The sequence below is a fragment of the Artemia sp. Qi Xiang Cuo genome, chromosome 1 (genome assembly GCF_049724085.1).
Source record: "Artemia sp. Qi Xiang Cuo chromosome 1, ASM4972408v1, whole genome shotgun sequence".
Lineage (NCBI taxonomy): Eukaryota > Metazoa > Arthropoda > Branchiopoda > Anostraca > Artemiidae > Artemia > Artemia sp. Qi Xiang Cuo.
The window spans coordinates 16,739,381-16,757,393 of record NC_142794.1 but is presented as its reverse complement, the minus strand read 5'-3'; the positions used below and the strand labels follow the sequence as shown (position 1 = coordinate 16,757,393).

The window sequence follows — 18,013 nt, the reverse complement described above, 5'->3', positions numbered from 1 at the left end:
TCCTGAAAATGTCTGTATACTTCCCAATAACCAATACAATATGTAAGCAATGGGCAAAGTTCATAACTTGCAGCTCTTCCCCTGGGAACTGTGGGGGATTAAGTCATCCTAAAAGACATATTTATTAGATTTTTGACTATGCTGAACAAAGTCGCTATCTCAAAATTTTGATCGGGTGACTTTGGGAAAAAAATGAGCGTGGGAGGGGGCCCAGTTGCCCTCCATTTTTTTGGGCACTTAAAAATGGCACTAGAAATTTTAATTTCCGTTCCAATGAGCCCTCTCGCGATATTCTATGACCACTGGGTCAATACGATCACCCCTGAAAAAAAAAAAAAAAAAAAAAAAAAAAAAAAAAAACGCACCCGTAATGTTTCTTCTGGCAAAAAATGCAAAATTCCACATTTTTTTAGATAAGAGCTTGAAAACTCTACAGTAGGGTTCTCTGATACGCTTAATATGATGGTATTATTTTCATTAAGGTTCTATAACTTTTAGGGGGTCTTCCCCCCTTTTTTCAAAAATCAGCCAAATTTTCTCAGGCGCGTAACTTTTGATGGGTAAGATTAAGCTTGATAAAACTTATATATTTGAAATCAGAATTAAAATCTGATTCTTTTGATGTATCTATAGGTATCAAAATTCCTTTTTTTAGAGTTTCGGTTACCATTGAGCCGGGTCGCTCCTTACTTACAGTTCGTTACCGCGAACTGTTTGATTGAAGCAAATATACTGTGCACAGTGGGTCTCTTTTCATATTTTGCCTTCAATTTTTGAAAATATTCCAAATCTTTATCTATTTTATCAGGATGACACCTTCTTAGATGATTTTCGAGCTTCGATGGTTTCATAGTCATTGCTCAAAACTTTGTTGCATAAAAGGCATATGAGCAACCGCCGGTCTGCCTTTGATGGTAGAAAACCAAATTTTAAGTAGACAATACTCTGTTTCCATCATTTCCTCTCGCATTCAGCCAGATTTTGTATTAATTACTTACTTATACATTAAAAAACATTGCCCAAGTAAATGTATGGCGGTCTGGCTTGGCAGAACATGGCTATTTGAATAGATAAGAATTCATGAAATTAATAAATTAATTAATAATACCAAATAAGCAGAATAGCTGAAAACAAACTTACTTCTCTTCTTGAATTAAATAAATTATTGATATGAATAAATGAGTTTTTTAAAAATAACTAAGATCATTCCATATTTTAATACGTGTAAAATACATCGTTAAATAATAAGATAAAAGTATGAAGTTATAGCATACAGGCAGGTGATTACTTACTTTTTTCGACACTGACAAACACAAAGATTTTCACTTTACTTTTTTTTCAACACTTTACTTTTTACATTACTTTACATTACAACACTTTACTTTACTTTTCAACGCCTTACACTTTACATTCACTTTACTTTTCTTTTAAACAATTCGGAAACAAATGAAACACGTTTATCCTTAGAATTCGTATTTATATTGGTGAAGAATACGTTCATGCATAATCGCAAGCCCATTCACTGCAAGTCGTATTTCGTCCCTTTGCACGTCTAAACAAGCGTTGCGGAAAGCAGGGATAGCAGCGGTAGTGCTTTGCAAGTCTTGTAATGTTGTAGTGAATATAAAACATGAAAGCTCTTACACAGTCACTGAGCTTCTTATAATATTATCTGCCTATATTAATAGGTAAAGTCAAGCCAAAATTTTAGTTATTCACTATCGAAACCTGATAAGATTTTGTGGACCCCCTTTTTTCCAATTGTGAACCCCATTTTTTGGCCATTCCAACGTAGACCCCCGTCAAGCTTCCCGTGCATCCCTGGGGGTCCCCCTGGACCACTTTGGGAATCACTGTGCTACACCTTTCTTTGGTTTCCATGTCTGGATTTCATGATTCTTCAAAACACTTTCAATTTTCTCATTGAAATGTCTGCCTTCATTCTAACTCTTTCCCAGTCCACAACTCTCTCTAAAAAAAAAAGAAATCTAATTTCCTATGACCAATAATATACAGCCAGGTCTCTAATTGACTTTAGATATGTTTTTTTACTATCTCTTTAGGTGGTAAATTAACCAATTTTCTTGACAACTTACCATGTTATCTGGATACATACTAATTTTTGTCTAATTTCATTAGATCAAGAATATACAGCTGAATCTCTAATTGCCCTAAATTGTGAAACCTATCTATTGCGATACTTTTGTAAAGCGGAAAACCTGAGACATGCGGAAAAATATTCGGTTCTTATAGAAAAACTTTAAATACATTAACGCAGAAACGAAAACTTTGAAAATACTAAACTAGCGGTTTATAGCCTGCGTAATGCGAAAAACTCTTCGAGAAATCAACATACATTCCCACGAAAGGTCCTGATTTTAGCTTCTTCAAACAACCCCCCTACTTCCGGCTCGGTTTGCGGATTGTTAAGAATCATTCAAAAAATCAAGAAACCAAGGACTCATTCGCTCTTTTTCCATCCTAATTATTATCAGTATCATATCAGCCAGTTTCACGATGCCTGGAGAACCTAGAGCATCGACACCCGCAACCAATTCGTACTTTTTTAAACTTGATTAGTACTTCGCGAATATCGGATGAAAATCCGGTATTCCTGTCCCCCCCCGGACGTACTTGAGGAAGACGATAATGACAAAGACTAGGCCGAGGAACAACTTCCACTGGACCTCTTCTTTTGCTATGTAGCCTTCAATTTCTCATGAAACAGTTCGTGGTAAACAATTGTAAGTAAGAAGCGACTCGTCTCAGTAGTAACCAAAACTCTAAAAAACGGAATTTTGATAACAATGGATATATCAAAAGAATTGCCTATTTATTTCTGATTCCGTATATATAAAGTTCATTAACAACCCAAAATAGTTAAGCAATCTTTATGAAAATCACGCAATTACATTTAGCATAGCCTACCAGAGAACCCTGATACCCTGATGTAGAAATTTAAAGCTCCACATCTATAAAAATGAGAAACTTAGTATTTTTTTGCCACAAGAAAGATCCCGAATGCGTGTTTATTTGTTTGTTTGTTGTTTTTCCTATGGGTGATTGTGTCGAACCAAAGGTCCCAGAAGATTAAAAAGGGATGATTAGAAAGGAAACCGAACATTCTAGTGCCCTTTCGAAGTGAACAAAACATTGGAGGGTGACTATACCCCCTCCCACACGTCTCTTTTCCACAAATATATCCAGTGGCGGATCCAGGGGGTGAGGGGGGCACGCGCCCCCCTAGCGTAGTCTAAAGTAGTGTAATTTACTTAATTAACTCAAGTTTGCGCTAATTAAACTTATTCCTAACGTAAGTTTATCGGATCAACCTATTTTGTGCCCCCCCTAAATTGTTTTTATCAGATCAACCTATTTTGCGCCCCCTCCCCAAAAAAATCCTGGATCCGCCCCTTAATATATCTAACTGAAATTTTGAGACAGCCATTTGAGTCAGCCCAGTTTTAAGGTCCAATAACTCAGCCTTTGAGGGTGATACGGCCCCCACAGTCCCTGAAGAAAAGGCTGTAAGTTAAGCAATTTGCCCCTTATTCTCATATAGTATCTATCATTGGCAAATAAACGGCAATTTTTCGGGGAAGTCTCTACGAAAGCGGGGGATTTGCATGGGGAAGAAAGTTTTAAAGAGAAATTTTTCACGGAGGGAGGAAGGGAAATTCATGGCATGATTTGTAATACCGTCAATAGTTTGTTTTTTAAATTAAAAAAACGAAAAGTTAAATAAAAGTTCTTCAACTGAAAGTCAAGACCTATATTAATACTTAATACGAACGAAAATTTTCCCGTATCTGAGGGAGGGGGGGGGGCGTTCCCTTCCTCAGCCCTCGCTCTTTACGCTAAAGTTTTGATTTTTGTGACAATTCATTAAGATAGAATGTTCAAACACAAGGCCTATTGAATTTGAATGAAAATTATTTTTAAAGAACTTATAAGACTTCAGCGTAAAGAGCGAAATATGAGGAAGGGACAGCCCCCCTCATATACGGAATAATACTTGTTTGTTTTGAATTTAATGTTGCACCTTACTTTTAAGTTAACAAAATTATTTTCATTATTTAGTTGAAGAAAGAGGAGCGAGTCAATTACGAGATTGAAGTAATCGAGTTGAGAAAGGCTTATGAAAAGGATGAAGCCGAATACAAATCTCGAAATAAAATGAAATAGGGTGCTAAGCGTATCCCCTCCCTCTCTTCAAAAAATTCCAAAATGGAGTTAGACTCCATGGTATTAAAATTAAGTTTTGAAAAGACGCCCCTAACAAGTACTTCAGACGGGAAAACCTTCTGACGCACGCTTAGCGCAATGCCTGTTTGAGAAAAAGGGTTTCATCACTTTTTTAAAACTTTAAATACTTAAACTATTGTCTGTTTGTTTGGAATAAGGAGTTCTACCTATTTTAAATTTGCAAGGTTCAGACTTGGAGTTTGACTCCATGTTATTCAAACTAAAAAAAAACAAACTTGCCTCTTAAATGTACTTCAGACGAGAAAACCTTCTGGTGTAAGCCTTGTAGCACCCTTAAACCTTAAACCTTAAACCTTCTGGTGTAACACCCAATATTTTTGTGAACAGGATTTGATGATTTTTCGAAAACTTTCTCTGTTTAAACTACTGTTGCTAATTTGGAATAAGGAGTTCTGTCTATTTTAAATTTGCTTGATCCTGAATTGGAATTTGATTTCATTTTGTTCAAATTATATTAAAAAGAAAAAAAATACCCCTTAAAGGTACTTCAAACGTACTTTTTAGATATGGTCTGTTATCTCTGTGCACTTTCATCATAGGGCAACACTTCTACAGTTCCTACAATGCTACAACCCTTTAAAAAACAAATAAATGATATTCATACTGAAACAAAATAATTAATTGCTTCCGAAATTAATGAACCGGAAACCATTAATGGCCCGGAAGCAATATTATCTTTTTTCAATATTAATATCTTTTGTTTTAATTGTAACACTTTATATTATCCGCTGATGACGGTCACAGTATATGTGTTCCAAATATCCAGAACTTTTTGTATCTGTTTCGCTGTTTTGCTGCTGTAAAGCTGTCCTTTAGCGACCCATTCTTCAAAATATCTACTCAAAAGTGTACCTTTTTATCCCCAGTTTTCAAAAAAATAATTTCCTTCAAATTTGACTAGGCCCTGAAATTTAAATTCCCCCTTTAACAAAATCATGTATCATTTAGGCTACATAATGGTTAATAACCACAACAAAAAGGCCTTTCGTAATTGACATTCTCCTCCCCCCTCCTCAGCCAAATCAAATCCTGGAAACAAACCCTTGTTTCAGCCATGCTGAGGCGCAAGTTCTTGTAGGTATAATCCCTATAGTTCATTTACATTAATAATGAATTTACCGAATATACTAGAAAAAAGAAGCTCTACATTATCTAGCCCTCTGGTTCTAAAAGTCTACTCCTGTATCAATGTAATTCAATATCTTCGGATTTATTTCAAACCTTGGGTTTTTTTAAAATGGACTTTGGAATAATTCACAGTGGCAGACTAGCTAAAAAGCTTTTGGGAAAAGCATTTAAGTTGCTTCATTGACGAAGTTCTACTAAAGGTTTATTTTCCCTGCGAAACATTTGATCAATAGGGCTACCTTTCTCAGCAATCGAATGATAGTAAAATTGTCGTTCTGCAAAATTACGGAGATCAAACAAAAAAGAACAAGATCATTCAACTGAAAGTAATTAGCAAAGACGAAAAACAATTACGCTAAGTAAGGTCTTTATCTCGAAATTTTAGTGTGCAAAAAATAAATTTTGATTCAAAGAGTCGGGTTTGAGGGTAGCCCTCCTCGCAATTAGTCTAGCCCTGGCTATACTATGGAAAACTAATTGAAAGTAAATAAAAAAAAAAGTTTTTCTCAAATTAAGTAAGGAGCAAAATTAAAACTAAAAACGAACAGAAATTAGTCAAAATTTAAGGGGGGCTACCCCTTCCTCGACTCTCGCTCTTTACGGTAAAGTCATAAAGGTCTTTAAAAGCACTTTTCACTCAAATTCAACGGCCCTTATGTTTGATCAGTCTTTCTTAAAGAATTGTGACAAAAATCATACTTTAATGTAGAGTGAGGGTTGAGGAAGGTGAACAGACCCCTTTTTTAGTTTTAATGTTGCTCCTTACTTTCAGCTACAGAAAAACATCTTTTTAGTAAATATCTGAACGTTTTTCAAGCCAAACTAGGAACCCCCCCCCCCCCGCGTTAAATTTCTTAGGAATATCCCCCGGAAACTTTTCTCTCCATGGAAATTCCTCCCCGTAAAAAATTCACCGGCAAAAAAATCTTCCTCCCCCCAACAAACTCCGTATATTTCTCCTTAACGGGGTAGGCTTTTACCCCCCCCCCCCCTCCCGTAAATACCCCTGCGGTTGGTTCGTCTCCAATCACTTTCGACTTATAAAAAAGCACCAGAACCATAAATTTTTGATCGAATGAGTATCCTCCGAAGTTTCTACGACCATGAGGCGGAGGTGGGGATAAGGAAAGGGCAGTCACAATCCTATAAGGAATAAATTCTGCTCATTTTGGAGTTAAATGTTACTCTTTACTTTCATAAAACAGAAGAGACCAGAATAGTTCCCGGAAATCAAGAGGGATTGAATATAAATTTCACATTTTTGATGTGTTTTTCAAAGTTTTTTTTTTACCCGCCCACCCCCTCCCTCGAAACACAATTTCTGGATACGGCCCTATAGATTCTGTATTTATTGGCACCTCGGTGAGAATTGGGATGTTTTTGGCATTAAAATGCACCCTTTGAGGTATCTCCCTCCCTCCCTAACTAGCCGAAATGTTTTTAGGGTCTAAACAAATTTCATTGTGCTAGGTAAATTTCCTATTGTTTTACAATTCCAAACATTTGCATGCAAGGGCTTTAAACCTCTACAATTGGGTTCTCTAATTACTTTGTAGTTTGTAGGCTATTACGTGGTTCGTATAAAATATATGTAGTTTATATTTTGTAAGATCATATCCCTTTGTGGAAAATTCAACATAAAAAAAGGCAAAGTATACGGTACTAGACTTCAGAGTCCCTACCTTTCGGTGCTAATATCCGTTTCTTGGTCCTTCAACCAATGAGAGCGATAAGGGGTTGAGACCAGTCATCCACTCCGTTCTCACAACCTTCCTATTTAACTACCCCGGACTTCTCAAGATACCTATTTGAAGCTGGGTAACTTTGGCGCAGCTTACAAGTTCACACACTAATCCCCCGTCCCTTACCAAAGAGTCGCCGATACCAAGAATCGAAACCCTGCCTTGACGAACACAGGATTATAAGTCTAGCTCGCCAACCTAGTAGCACCAAAAAGTCAATATAGTAGCAACTAATGCATTTTCAGCTAATTTCGAAACTAGATTTAAAACCTTTTCTAGAAAGTTTCGTTCTTGATCAAAGATCGAATCTCCGTCTCGATTCCAGTAGCGTCAACGGGAGGAGAGTGGTCTTCACCCCCAAGAATTTTTGCCCCCCCCCCCGTCTTTGAAAAATACTTTTTTGTATTTTCATTAAAAAAATATGTCTTTTGGAATTCGTACTGAAGAAGTTGAAAAGAAAAGAAAATAACCCCCCCCTCCTGATGTAGATTAATACATTTTGGCCCCTCCCCCAATTTCCGTAAATTGACGCCACTGTTCTATTCCACAATTTTATTATTTGAATAGTTCACTTATGATGATGTGATGATTCTTGCCGATGATTATAACAGTTTTGTGAAGTTAGTAGAGTAGTAGGTACCATTTCTAGGAGGTTATGTTCCCTCCCATGCTATTCTATGAGGTTATGTTCCTTCTCATGCTATTTGCGTACGCCTCTACACCTTTTCAAAGAGAGTCAGAACTCCCTCACACAGTTTGACATAGACATTTGTTTTTTAAAGCTGGCAAGGTATAATGTGGTCAAATATGTTTTGAGAGTATGATCATAATTATATAACTCATCCGAACCGGTTTTTGAGTCAACATCCGTTTTTTAGGAGCCAATCAGAGAGCGGAGGTTACTCCATATACGATAACTTAATTGGTGATAGGATTTGAATAAAAGGAATGGTTTTCTTTACAATTCATATTAGTAAGAGAATTGAATTCAAAGAGAATAGTTTATTTGAGAGGATATTAGTAGAAAAAAATGAGTGGTGCATTTACATTATTGGAGATTAATGATGGAGCCGACAGCAGCAGCAACGATATACGAGTACCCAATGTGGCTGTGGAGATAGCCGGAGGCTGTAGGCTATGCCTTGAATGGGACAATATGTATGCTAGATACGTGATATAATTAAGCAATTTTAAGCAGGAGGAGCAACTATGTTTTGCTGGAAAAGTGAATATTCTCCATATAAATAAACTTCGGTCAGCATTAGATGTGCTATCGAAATGTATTGATGAGAACAAAATGCATCAGTGAATATTATTATTGGTGTAATTATATTCAATAAAATTGTTTCTAAATCAAAGGTATTTTTCTTTCTATAGTAGACTAGCGTATATTTTTTAGAGTAGAAAAAAAATTTGGTTAGTCTGTAGTTGGTTGTGAGAGAGTTAGGACTCTAAAAAATGAATAAATTTGAGAAAGAGCAAAACATGGATAATCTATTGCCTATGGGAAAACGTTTGATTCTAGATGAAAATTTTCTAAAGCTGTCTATCCAAAGAAAGGTGTTTTCTCAGGGAATGCTTGTCGATATAATGAAAACTGATTCTCCATCATTAGACTATTGTATGAAACTTCTACGTCGTGGTCTAAATGCATTTACACAATTTATGAATATATTGATCACGACACGGCAAAATGATATTGTGGATATGCTTTTAAACATTAGTTTAGAAATTTAGAACTTTTTTTCATGAGAAAGATGGTGCTCAACGATGATTTACTCCTTTCTCTAACTCAGACAATTTTTTGTTGTTGGTAGCTCAGTTTCATTGTGGCAGTGAGAGTGTCAACACATGAAAAAATGTTCCATACATGCCCGTTATGTACGTACACACTGGGCAGCTGGTCATCATGTGAGAATTGCACAATGCTTGATGAGTATTATGAAAAGTGCAGATTATTCAACACGTGTAAATTGCATGAAGGATATGCTGTAAAAACTAAAGGTTGTAATTCCTGTCTTGAAGAGGTTCGTAACTCTCTTTCTAGACGGCATCGCCGCTTCAATTGTTATTATTATAAATTTAATCAATGGCAGAATACATATCCCGGTATGATTGGAAAGAATACTAAGCGTGATTTTAGTTTATTGCTACGAGATTGGTATCGTCGTGGTTTTAGATTGTTCTGGGAGGAGAAGCCGGGTCAGCGATTCAACTGTTGGAACAACAAAAGAATATGGTTTCTACGTCATCGTTGTGCAGACAATGGGTGTTATGATTATACGCCCACTGATTTTTATTTGGCTGTGACGGAATGTGATTCGACACTTGAGGACACTGTTTGTGAAATTGCTTCAAATAAGCAAATTGAAACATATGAATTCTATAGAATGAATGAGAATAGTATCATTGACTATACTAAGAGATATGACAAGAGTGAAGTTACACTCTACTGTAGAAAATGTGACCCTGGCATTGCAGTACATCAGGATCAGTACACTGTGAATTCAGATAATCTACCTGCATTAGTTGTTGTCGACAAATACCTATACCTATTAGAAGATGAAATCTAAAGAGTAGAAAAGTCGTTTTTTTTATCATGTATATAAAATTTTATTAATAAAAAATTCCACACACAATTTTAGAAAATTTTATTCGTATGGCACTAAAATCAATATTAAATACGCTTGTAAGTATATTTTCCACTAGAACTGTACTCTTCGTTGATTTTGAATAATGGTTTTCCCACTGCTTTCAATAAAGTTGCTGATGTATGGAGTGTAAAATTTATACGATAGGCCAAGAGGATAAAAAAATTCAATATTCCTCGCTGTTTGAAAGATGCATAGCCAATGGCCGGTCTTAAAAGTCGATGGACTGCTATTAACAATGATTAGGGTATTATTAACACTTGGAATTTTTTCAATGAAGTCCGAAGGTATGCAATAGGACTTGTACTGGGACATGTATGGATCCATACTAAATACGTTGATTATTTGGTTTGTGTTCATGGTGCTAGGTCTAGTAGAACACTGCCGTCGGGTGTGATTTCCCAATAACTTTCAAATTGACTCAGTGATATTAGCGTGATACTCTCAGTCAAAGCATCGGCAAATGTACACTCTAAACGTACATTCCCTGTTTGTACTATGCTCATATTATGAGTTCCCGACAATTCCAAAACAATTACCCCATGATTTTTTGAGAACATTGAATCGGCTATTCAATTTTCAAATAGTTGAGAGTCATGATCTAGGCATTGCATGGTCAACTCGTACAGAGTTCTATAGGATTTTTTGTCAAATGATAGAGTGTACAGTGGAATACCATTCATTTTGCACACAAGGCTTGATAGACCAAAAAAATTAAAATCATGGGGGGATTCAGTCCATGATCAAAAGGCACTGCCACTCTTCACAAAGGCCAAAGCCAATTTTGATTGCAATTCGCCATTGATAAACGAAATATCGCTATACCTACGAGAGCCGGTGGCAATGTGACGTTGATTGGTGATCGTATGGGGTACAAGAAGTTTAATGTTGTTGCCATTGGCTCTTAGTTTACTGCCTATTTTCATGTAAAAGCTCTGCAATATATATATAACTCTGTAGAACTTTAATAAAGGTTCGTATAAGTATATACTTAAAACTAAGTATATGAAGTCGAAATATTCCTTCGAAAGTCGGAGTAATCATTTAAGAAAAATAGATTTTCGAAAAAATTTTTATATAAGAAGGCCAATAATTATGTGTTTATTTTGTTTTATCTAGCTGGTATAGATAGGGCTCCGAATCCTCAACAAGTGGAAATTCACACCACTTGAGTTAACCACGAAAACAGAATGCAACTTCAGAATTTCTCACCTTCTCAATACCAACCAGTCACAAAATATAGCCTACCTATGTTTTTGTATAGGGGTTGCAAATATTTGTCCATAAAATTGTATAAACTGCTATATATACCGCTGAGGATTTTTATACTTATTTTGATACATGCCATCCAATGATAGTTCCATGATTACTTGTTTATAAATCAAAATTTTTACCGGACAATTCTCTTACTTAATGCTAAGTCTGAATCAAATTTTTATTTTTGTGCTCAACAGACATATCGAGATTTAAACGTTTGAATTGAATATCTGAAAATCTCAAGATTAAAAAGAAAATTAATTACAAATCTACCACAGCTTGAAATCATGAGAAATATATCACCAATATATACCTATAAAACACAAAAATAACAAAAATATAATTATTTGATTTTTAAGGATTGTTTCGACTCGTTTACTTAGTTTGAAGCTCATACCTACCTGTAGCTTTATTGGGGGTCATATTTTCTTGCCGTTTTGGTGTTTATTTGAATACTTTAGGATCAATAGAAGAGGAAATACTAACGAAGAGCTCTAAACTGACAGGACTAGCCATTATAAACGTTCACCGAAATATTGAGGTAGACATCGACCGCGTAATTAATAGATACGGCGGGAGTGGAAATAAACAAATACGACTTTTTCTCATAAAAGTTTGAATTCTGTAATTTAAGCAAAATACATCGAACTTCAAAAAGTGGAAAGATACCCTATGTTGTTATGAAAAGTAAAATTTTGATTAGTAAATTTTTAAAATTTCGTCAAGGTTAACACTGTTTATTAAAACGCTATTTTTAAAAAGAAATAGTGATTAGTTAATAATTTATTGCCTATACTTAAAACCCCCCGTTTTAAATGTCTTCTATATATTCATATTTCTTTATTCTGTTTTCATTGATACACCCCTAAAGAACTAGTACTTAATGTTTAATATATCTTTTATAAATATGCAAGTTGTATCTTTATCCTCATTTCCTACTCTTCATTACTATCATAGCTACAAAGTTAAGCAAAATGCTAAATGGTTTGACCTATACAAATTGTCACAAAGAGTGCATGACCCCAAAAGATGGTTCAAGACCATTTTTTTTTACAATAAAAAGCTTAACTCACTCGCTATAGTGGTCTGAAGTGCAAACGCAAAAAATTATGCAAAAAATATTAAATATCATATTTTTTTTATAGATGGTTAACAGCTTTTTATTTTTTTTATGACAAAGTGGGTTTTATAACTAACTATTTTTTATATCAATAGTTTACACCATTTTAATTTCAAAAGATTTATTAGAACTTTAACCCTCACCAGATTTTAGATTAAATTTACGACCATTTCCACTACCTACCTACGACGCATAATTGTCGAGGTCCCATTTGCTGGTATTTCTTTGTTTGCAAATTTTTGAAGGGACCTATATGCGCCCCCCTCCCTAAAGAAAATCCTTTATCCGCCCCCGCTACAGGGACATATACTACTATAACTGATGCCCTGCACTTTTTGGTCATAAAATGAACTATTAGTATCCTATTGTTAATACCTTCCCAGCCTAAACAAGACTTAGCAGCTTCCTTATTCCTCATGAGCCCTACACTCTGTCTATGAACCCCATCCTTCCTGCCTAAGTAAATAAATTTTGTGTCCCCTAATTTCATGCCCCCCCCCTTGGGATATGAATTTCTGAAACTCGTAATAAGTCCAGTTCGAAGCGTCTGAATACGTCAGTCAAAATGTCGATACGTTAGCTATTTTTTAACATCGTAACATTCCAAGTTGCAATTTTCGTATTCTTAGATCATTTGAATTTGTTTCGGCTTCAGGAAAAGCAATGGTCCTGGATACCAGTACAGGACGGGAACCAACACATCTTCTTAAGTCTACACCGACTGGAGAAAATATTGCAAGATATACATGGTGACATAGTATACATGGTATAAATTATTTTATCATTGTTTTCAAACAGTTCGTGGTAACGAACTGTAAGTAAGGAGCGACTCGGCTCAATAGAAACCGAAACCCTAAAAAACAGAATTTTGATACCAATAGATAAATTAAAAGAATTGGATTTTTATGCTGATTTCAAACATATAAGTTTCCTCGAGTTTCGTCTTACCCATCAAATGTTACGCACCTAAGAAATTCTGCCTTATTTTCGAAAGAAGGGGAAAATACCCCTAAAAGTCATAAAACTTCAATGAAAATTACACCATCAGATTCGGCGTATCAGAGAGCCTTAATTTATAGGTTTCAAGCTCCTATGCAAAAATGTGGAATTTTGTATTTTTTGCCAGAAGAAAGATGCTGGTTTATTTGTTTTTGTTTTTTCCCAAGGGTGATCGTATCGACCCAGTGGTCCTAGGATATCACTGGAGGGCTCATTCAAACGGAAATTAAAAGTTCTAGTGCCCTTTTTAAGTGACCCAAAAAAATAGAAGGCAATTACGCCCCCTCCCACGCTCATTTTTTCCCAAAGTCACCCGATCAAAATTTTAAGACAGCCATATTGTTCAGGATGGTCGAAAAATATAAAAAATATGTCTTTGAGGATAACTAATCCCCCTCAGTCCCCAGAGGAAGGGCTGAAAGTTATGAACTTTGCTCTATGTTTACATATAGTATTGGTTATTGGGAAGTATACAGACGTTTTCAGGGGGGATTTTTTCTGGTTGTGGGGAGGGGGTTTGGAGGTTATGTGGGAGGATCTTTCCATGGAGCAAGTTGTCATGGGGGAGGCACATTGCTATAAAGGAGGCACCTGATTTCCCAACATTATTTAAAAAACGATCAGAAATTAAATAATAAAAACAACAAGTTTTTCAGCTAAAAGTAAGGAGCAACATCAAAACTTAAAACAAACAGAGATCTTTATTTATATGATTGGGTTCGCCCCCTAGTCAATACCTCGCTCTTTAAGCTAAAGTTTTTTTTAATACTTTCATAAGAGGTATTTATTCTAATTAACGGCCTCTGTGATTAAGGGTAATTTTTAAAGAATTGGAACAAAATTCGAATTTTAGCTTAAAGAGCAAAGTATTGACTAGGGGGCGAACCCCCTAATATACGTATTAAATATCTATGAATATAGAAGTTCGTTACGCTAGTTAATTCGTAAGTTACGTATATTTATTACTAATAAAAACGTTCGTAAATAAAATTAAACAACCTTCGAAAATGCCATTTAACCAAAAAAGGTAAAATTAATATGCAAATTTCGTTTTAATTGTTCATGTACGGTGAGCTAAAATCAAAACCTGCATTAATTCAAAAACGTTCAGAAATTAAATTAAAAAAAACAAGTTTTTTAATTGAAAGTAAGGAGTGACATTAAAACTTAAAATGAACAGAAATTATTCTGTATATGAAAGGGGGTGTCCCCTCCTCAGCGCCTCACTCTTTACGCTAAAGTTTGACTCTTTCTCACAACTCTATTTTTTAAAACAATAAAAACCTGGGATTATATGTCTTTTTATTTAGGTCCTTAAACCTGAATCAACGATCACATTGGGTAGCGCTAGATGGCACTGGGAGTTTGCTTTGTTTGTTTATTCGTTTTATTTTTTTTTTTTTTTTTTTTTTTTCAGAGACGAACTTGAAGTTTCCGATACTCGTTCGTTCAACCATTATTACCGCTGAGTCAGCCGTAAACAAAAACAATTGAAAATAAAAGATGGCAGGATCATTTTCATATTTAGTCTTCTTTCATGTGCTGGAGTTTCTCTGAAATTCTCTGAGAGAATTTGAAATAAAAGAATAGGGCTAACTTAAAAGAATAGGGCAAGGCCGTATCCAGGGGGGGGGGATTTAGGGGTTTGAAAATATTAAACTGTAGTTTTTTGGCGTTTAGGGGGGGGGGTACCTAGGTTAGGTTACGTATTTAATATATGGTATGCTTTGCCCAACACCCCCACCCCCTAATGGGTCAATATCTACGAAATCATATTATTGAGTTAGGACTAAAGTGAATACACCATTCGATGGCTTTTTTATGCTGATTACGAATATAATAAGCATTTCTATCGGAAATGAATTTCAGCCCCCCCCCCTATATATGCAAATTCAGGGTATTTATTCATACATTAAAGGTGGTGGGTGTAAAGTTTAAGATAACCTCCCATTTATATCAGAAATAAAAGTTGCCTCCACCCCCCCTCGTTTAGAAATATATACCTTGAATTGGCAGATATAGGGGGGGGGGGGCTGAAATTCATTTCCGATAGAAATGCTTATTATATTCGTAATCAGCATAAAAAAAGCCACTTTAGTCCTAACTCAATAATATGATTTCGTAGATATTGACCCCCTAATGTGCAAATATATAGCCCAAATTTGTTTCTAAACTATTATATATTCATCCTATTTTATTTTATTTTATTTCATTAGCCAAACTTGACTTTTTAGAGGTGTCCACATAATGGGAAAGTACCGAAAGGACATTAAATGGTGACTACAATGATCTTTTATATGCCTTTTTCTATCAGATTACCTACTGAATTACATAATAAACTGCAATTAACTGCTCATTGAACTGCAATTAAACTCATATTTCTATTTTGTAATTGAAAAACATATACTTCAACAAAATAAACTCACCTTGGTAACTGATGTACTGGCCCCTCTTCCATTCTTCCCCCCAGGAATTCTCTAGCACATCATTTGTATTGCCACACCATCTACAATGATATTTTCTATATGCCACTAATTAACAACACATAATTCTGCAATCGGAATCAAACTAAGGTATCATAAATCCTTCAGAATGAACATACACCGCACTTGAAACTAGATTTTGTGTTCTTTACCTTTAGTAAAAAGTACGAGACATTCTGCGTAAAAGATAGACAGAGGAACTATACAGGCTATCAGTGCTCACTGGAAACCAGTCTAGAGCGCATCTTAACTTTGTATGTATGTCCGAGTAAAAAAATCTATAGAGATTGTATCAGTTATCATACAGTTCGTGGTAACGAACTTTAAGTAAGGAGCGACCCGGCTCAATAGTAACCGAAACTCTAAAGAACGTAATTTTGACACCAAGAGATACATCAAAAGAATTGGATTTTTATGCTGATTTTAGATATATTAAATAAAAAAAACAAGTTTTTTAAACTGAAAGTAAGGAGCGACATTAAAACTTAAAACGAACAGAAATTATTCCGTATATGAACGGGGCTGGCCCCTCCTCAACGCCTCGCTCTTCACTATAAAGTTTTTTATTGTTTTAAAAAATAACGTTGTTATACAGATTCAAACTTTTGCGTAAGGAGTGGGGCTTTGAGGTTGGGACAGCCCCTTTCATACACGGAATAATTTCTATTCGTTTTAATTTTTAATGTCGCTCCTTACTTTCAGTTTAAAAAACTTGTTTTTTTTATTTAATTTCTGATCGTTTTTTAGTTAATGCAGCTTTTATTTGCATAAAAATTTTACTTTTCTTTTGCTAAATCGATGTCTTTACAAATTAACTTACGTAACTAACTTCTATATTCGTATATTTTTCTTCTGGCAAAAAATACAAAGTTGCAGATTTTTACAGATATGAGCTTGAATTCACTGTGCTATAGTTTGCTAATACTCTGAATCTGATGACGGTATTTTCATTGAAATTCTTTCACTTGTAGGGGATGTTTCCCCCCTCGTTAAAAAATCGAACAAATTTTCTCGGGCTCATAGCCTTTGATGAGTAATGCCAAATTTAATAAATTTTATATATTTAGGATCAGCATAATAAACACATTCTTTTGATACATTTATTGACATCAAAATTTCGTTTTTAAAAGTTTCGATTACTATTGAGCCGTATCGCTTGTTTTTTTATTGTTTTTTTTTATTACGTATATGTTATTACTTATATGAAGGGGTTCTCCCTTAGTCAATACCACGCTCTTTACGTTAAAAGTTAAAAAAAATTTTGATTCACAAACCCCTGAATCACAAAGGCGGTTTAATTAGAATAGATAGCTCTTTTGAAAGCACTAAAAAAAACTGTAGCGTAAAGAGTGAGGTATTGAATTGGGGGAGAACCCCCTCACATACGTTATAATTTCTGTTCGTTTTAAATTCTAATATTTCTTCTTACATTTCAGTTGAAAAAACTTGTTTTTTTTACGTAACTTCTGATCGTTTCTTAAATAATGCTTGGAAATCCGGCGCCCCCTTCATAGAGATGTCACTTACCCCAAATAAACATCCTCCACGGAAATATTTTCTAGAGTAACCCCCTCCTCTAGCCCCCCCCCTCCAGAAAAAATCCTTCCTGAAAATGGTTGTATACTTCCCAATAACCAATAAATAATGCTGGCAAGTCCGGCACCCCCTTCATGGCAATTTCCCTTCCCCCATGAAAACTTCCTTCATGGAAAGATTCTTCCATATAGCCCCCGACCCTCTCCTTTCCCCCACCTACCAGAAAAAATCTCCTCAGAAAAAGTCTGTATACTTCCCAATAACCAATACTATATGTTAACATTGAGTAAAGTTCATGACTTTCAGCCCTCCCCCTGGGGACTTTGGGGGATCAAGTCATCCTAAAAGACATTTTTATCATATTTTCGACCATGCTGAACATGCTGAACATGCTGAACATGCTGAACAAAATGGCTATCTCAAAATTTTGATCGGGTGACTTTGGGAAAAAAATGAGCGTGGGAGGGGGCCTAGTTGCCCTCCATTTTTTTTTTTAAATTTAAAAGGGCAATAGAAATTTTAATTTCCGTTCAAATTAGCCCCCCCACTATTTTATCGGACCACTGGGTCGATACTATAACCCCTGGGAAAAAAAAAAAAAAAAAAAAAACAAATAAACACGCATCCGTGATCTTCCACATTTTTGTAGATAAGAGCTTGAAACTTCTACAGTAGGGTTCTCTGATACGCTGAATCTGATAGTGTGATTTTCATTAAGGTTCTATAATTTTTAGGGGGTTTTTTCCCCTTTTTTTTAAAATCACTAAAATTTTCTCAGGCGCTTAACTTTTTATAGGTATGACTAAAATGGATGAAAATTATATATTTGAA

The 18,013-nt window shown here is 35.2% G+C and overlaps 1 protein-coding gene across 1 annotated transcript in view; it reads right to left on the bottom strand.

Moving 5' to 3' along the window:
- Positions 1-18,013, bottom strand: part of LOC148956058 (basic helix-loop-helix ARNT-like protein 1) — a 221,772-nt gene that overhangs the window by 158,553 nt on the left and 45,206 nt on the right. Inside the window, exon 2 of the mRNA XM_089089085.1 lies at positions 15,590-15,669. Coding sequence (XP_088945211.1) covers positions 15,590-15,621 — 32 coding nt within the window. The 5' untranslated portion in view covers positions 15,622-15,669. The remainder of the gene's footprint in view (positions 1-15,589; positions 15,670-18,013) is intronic.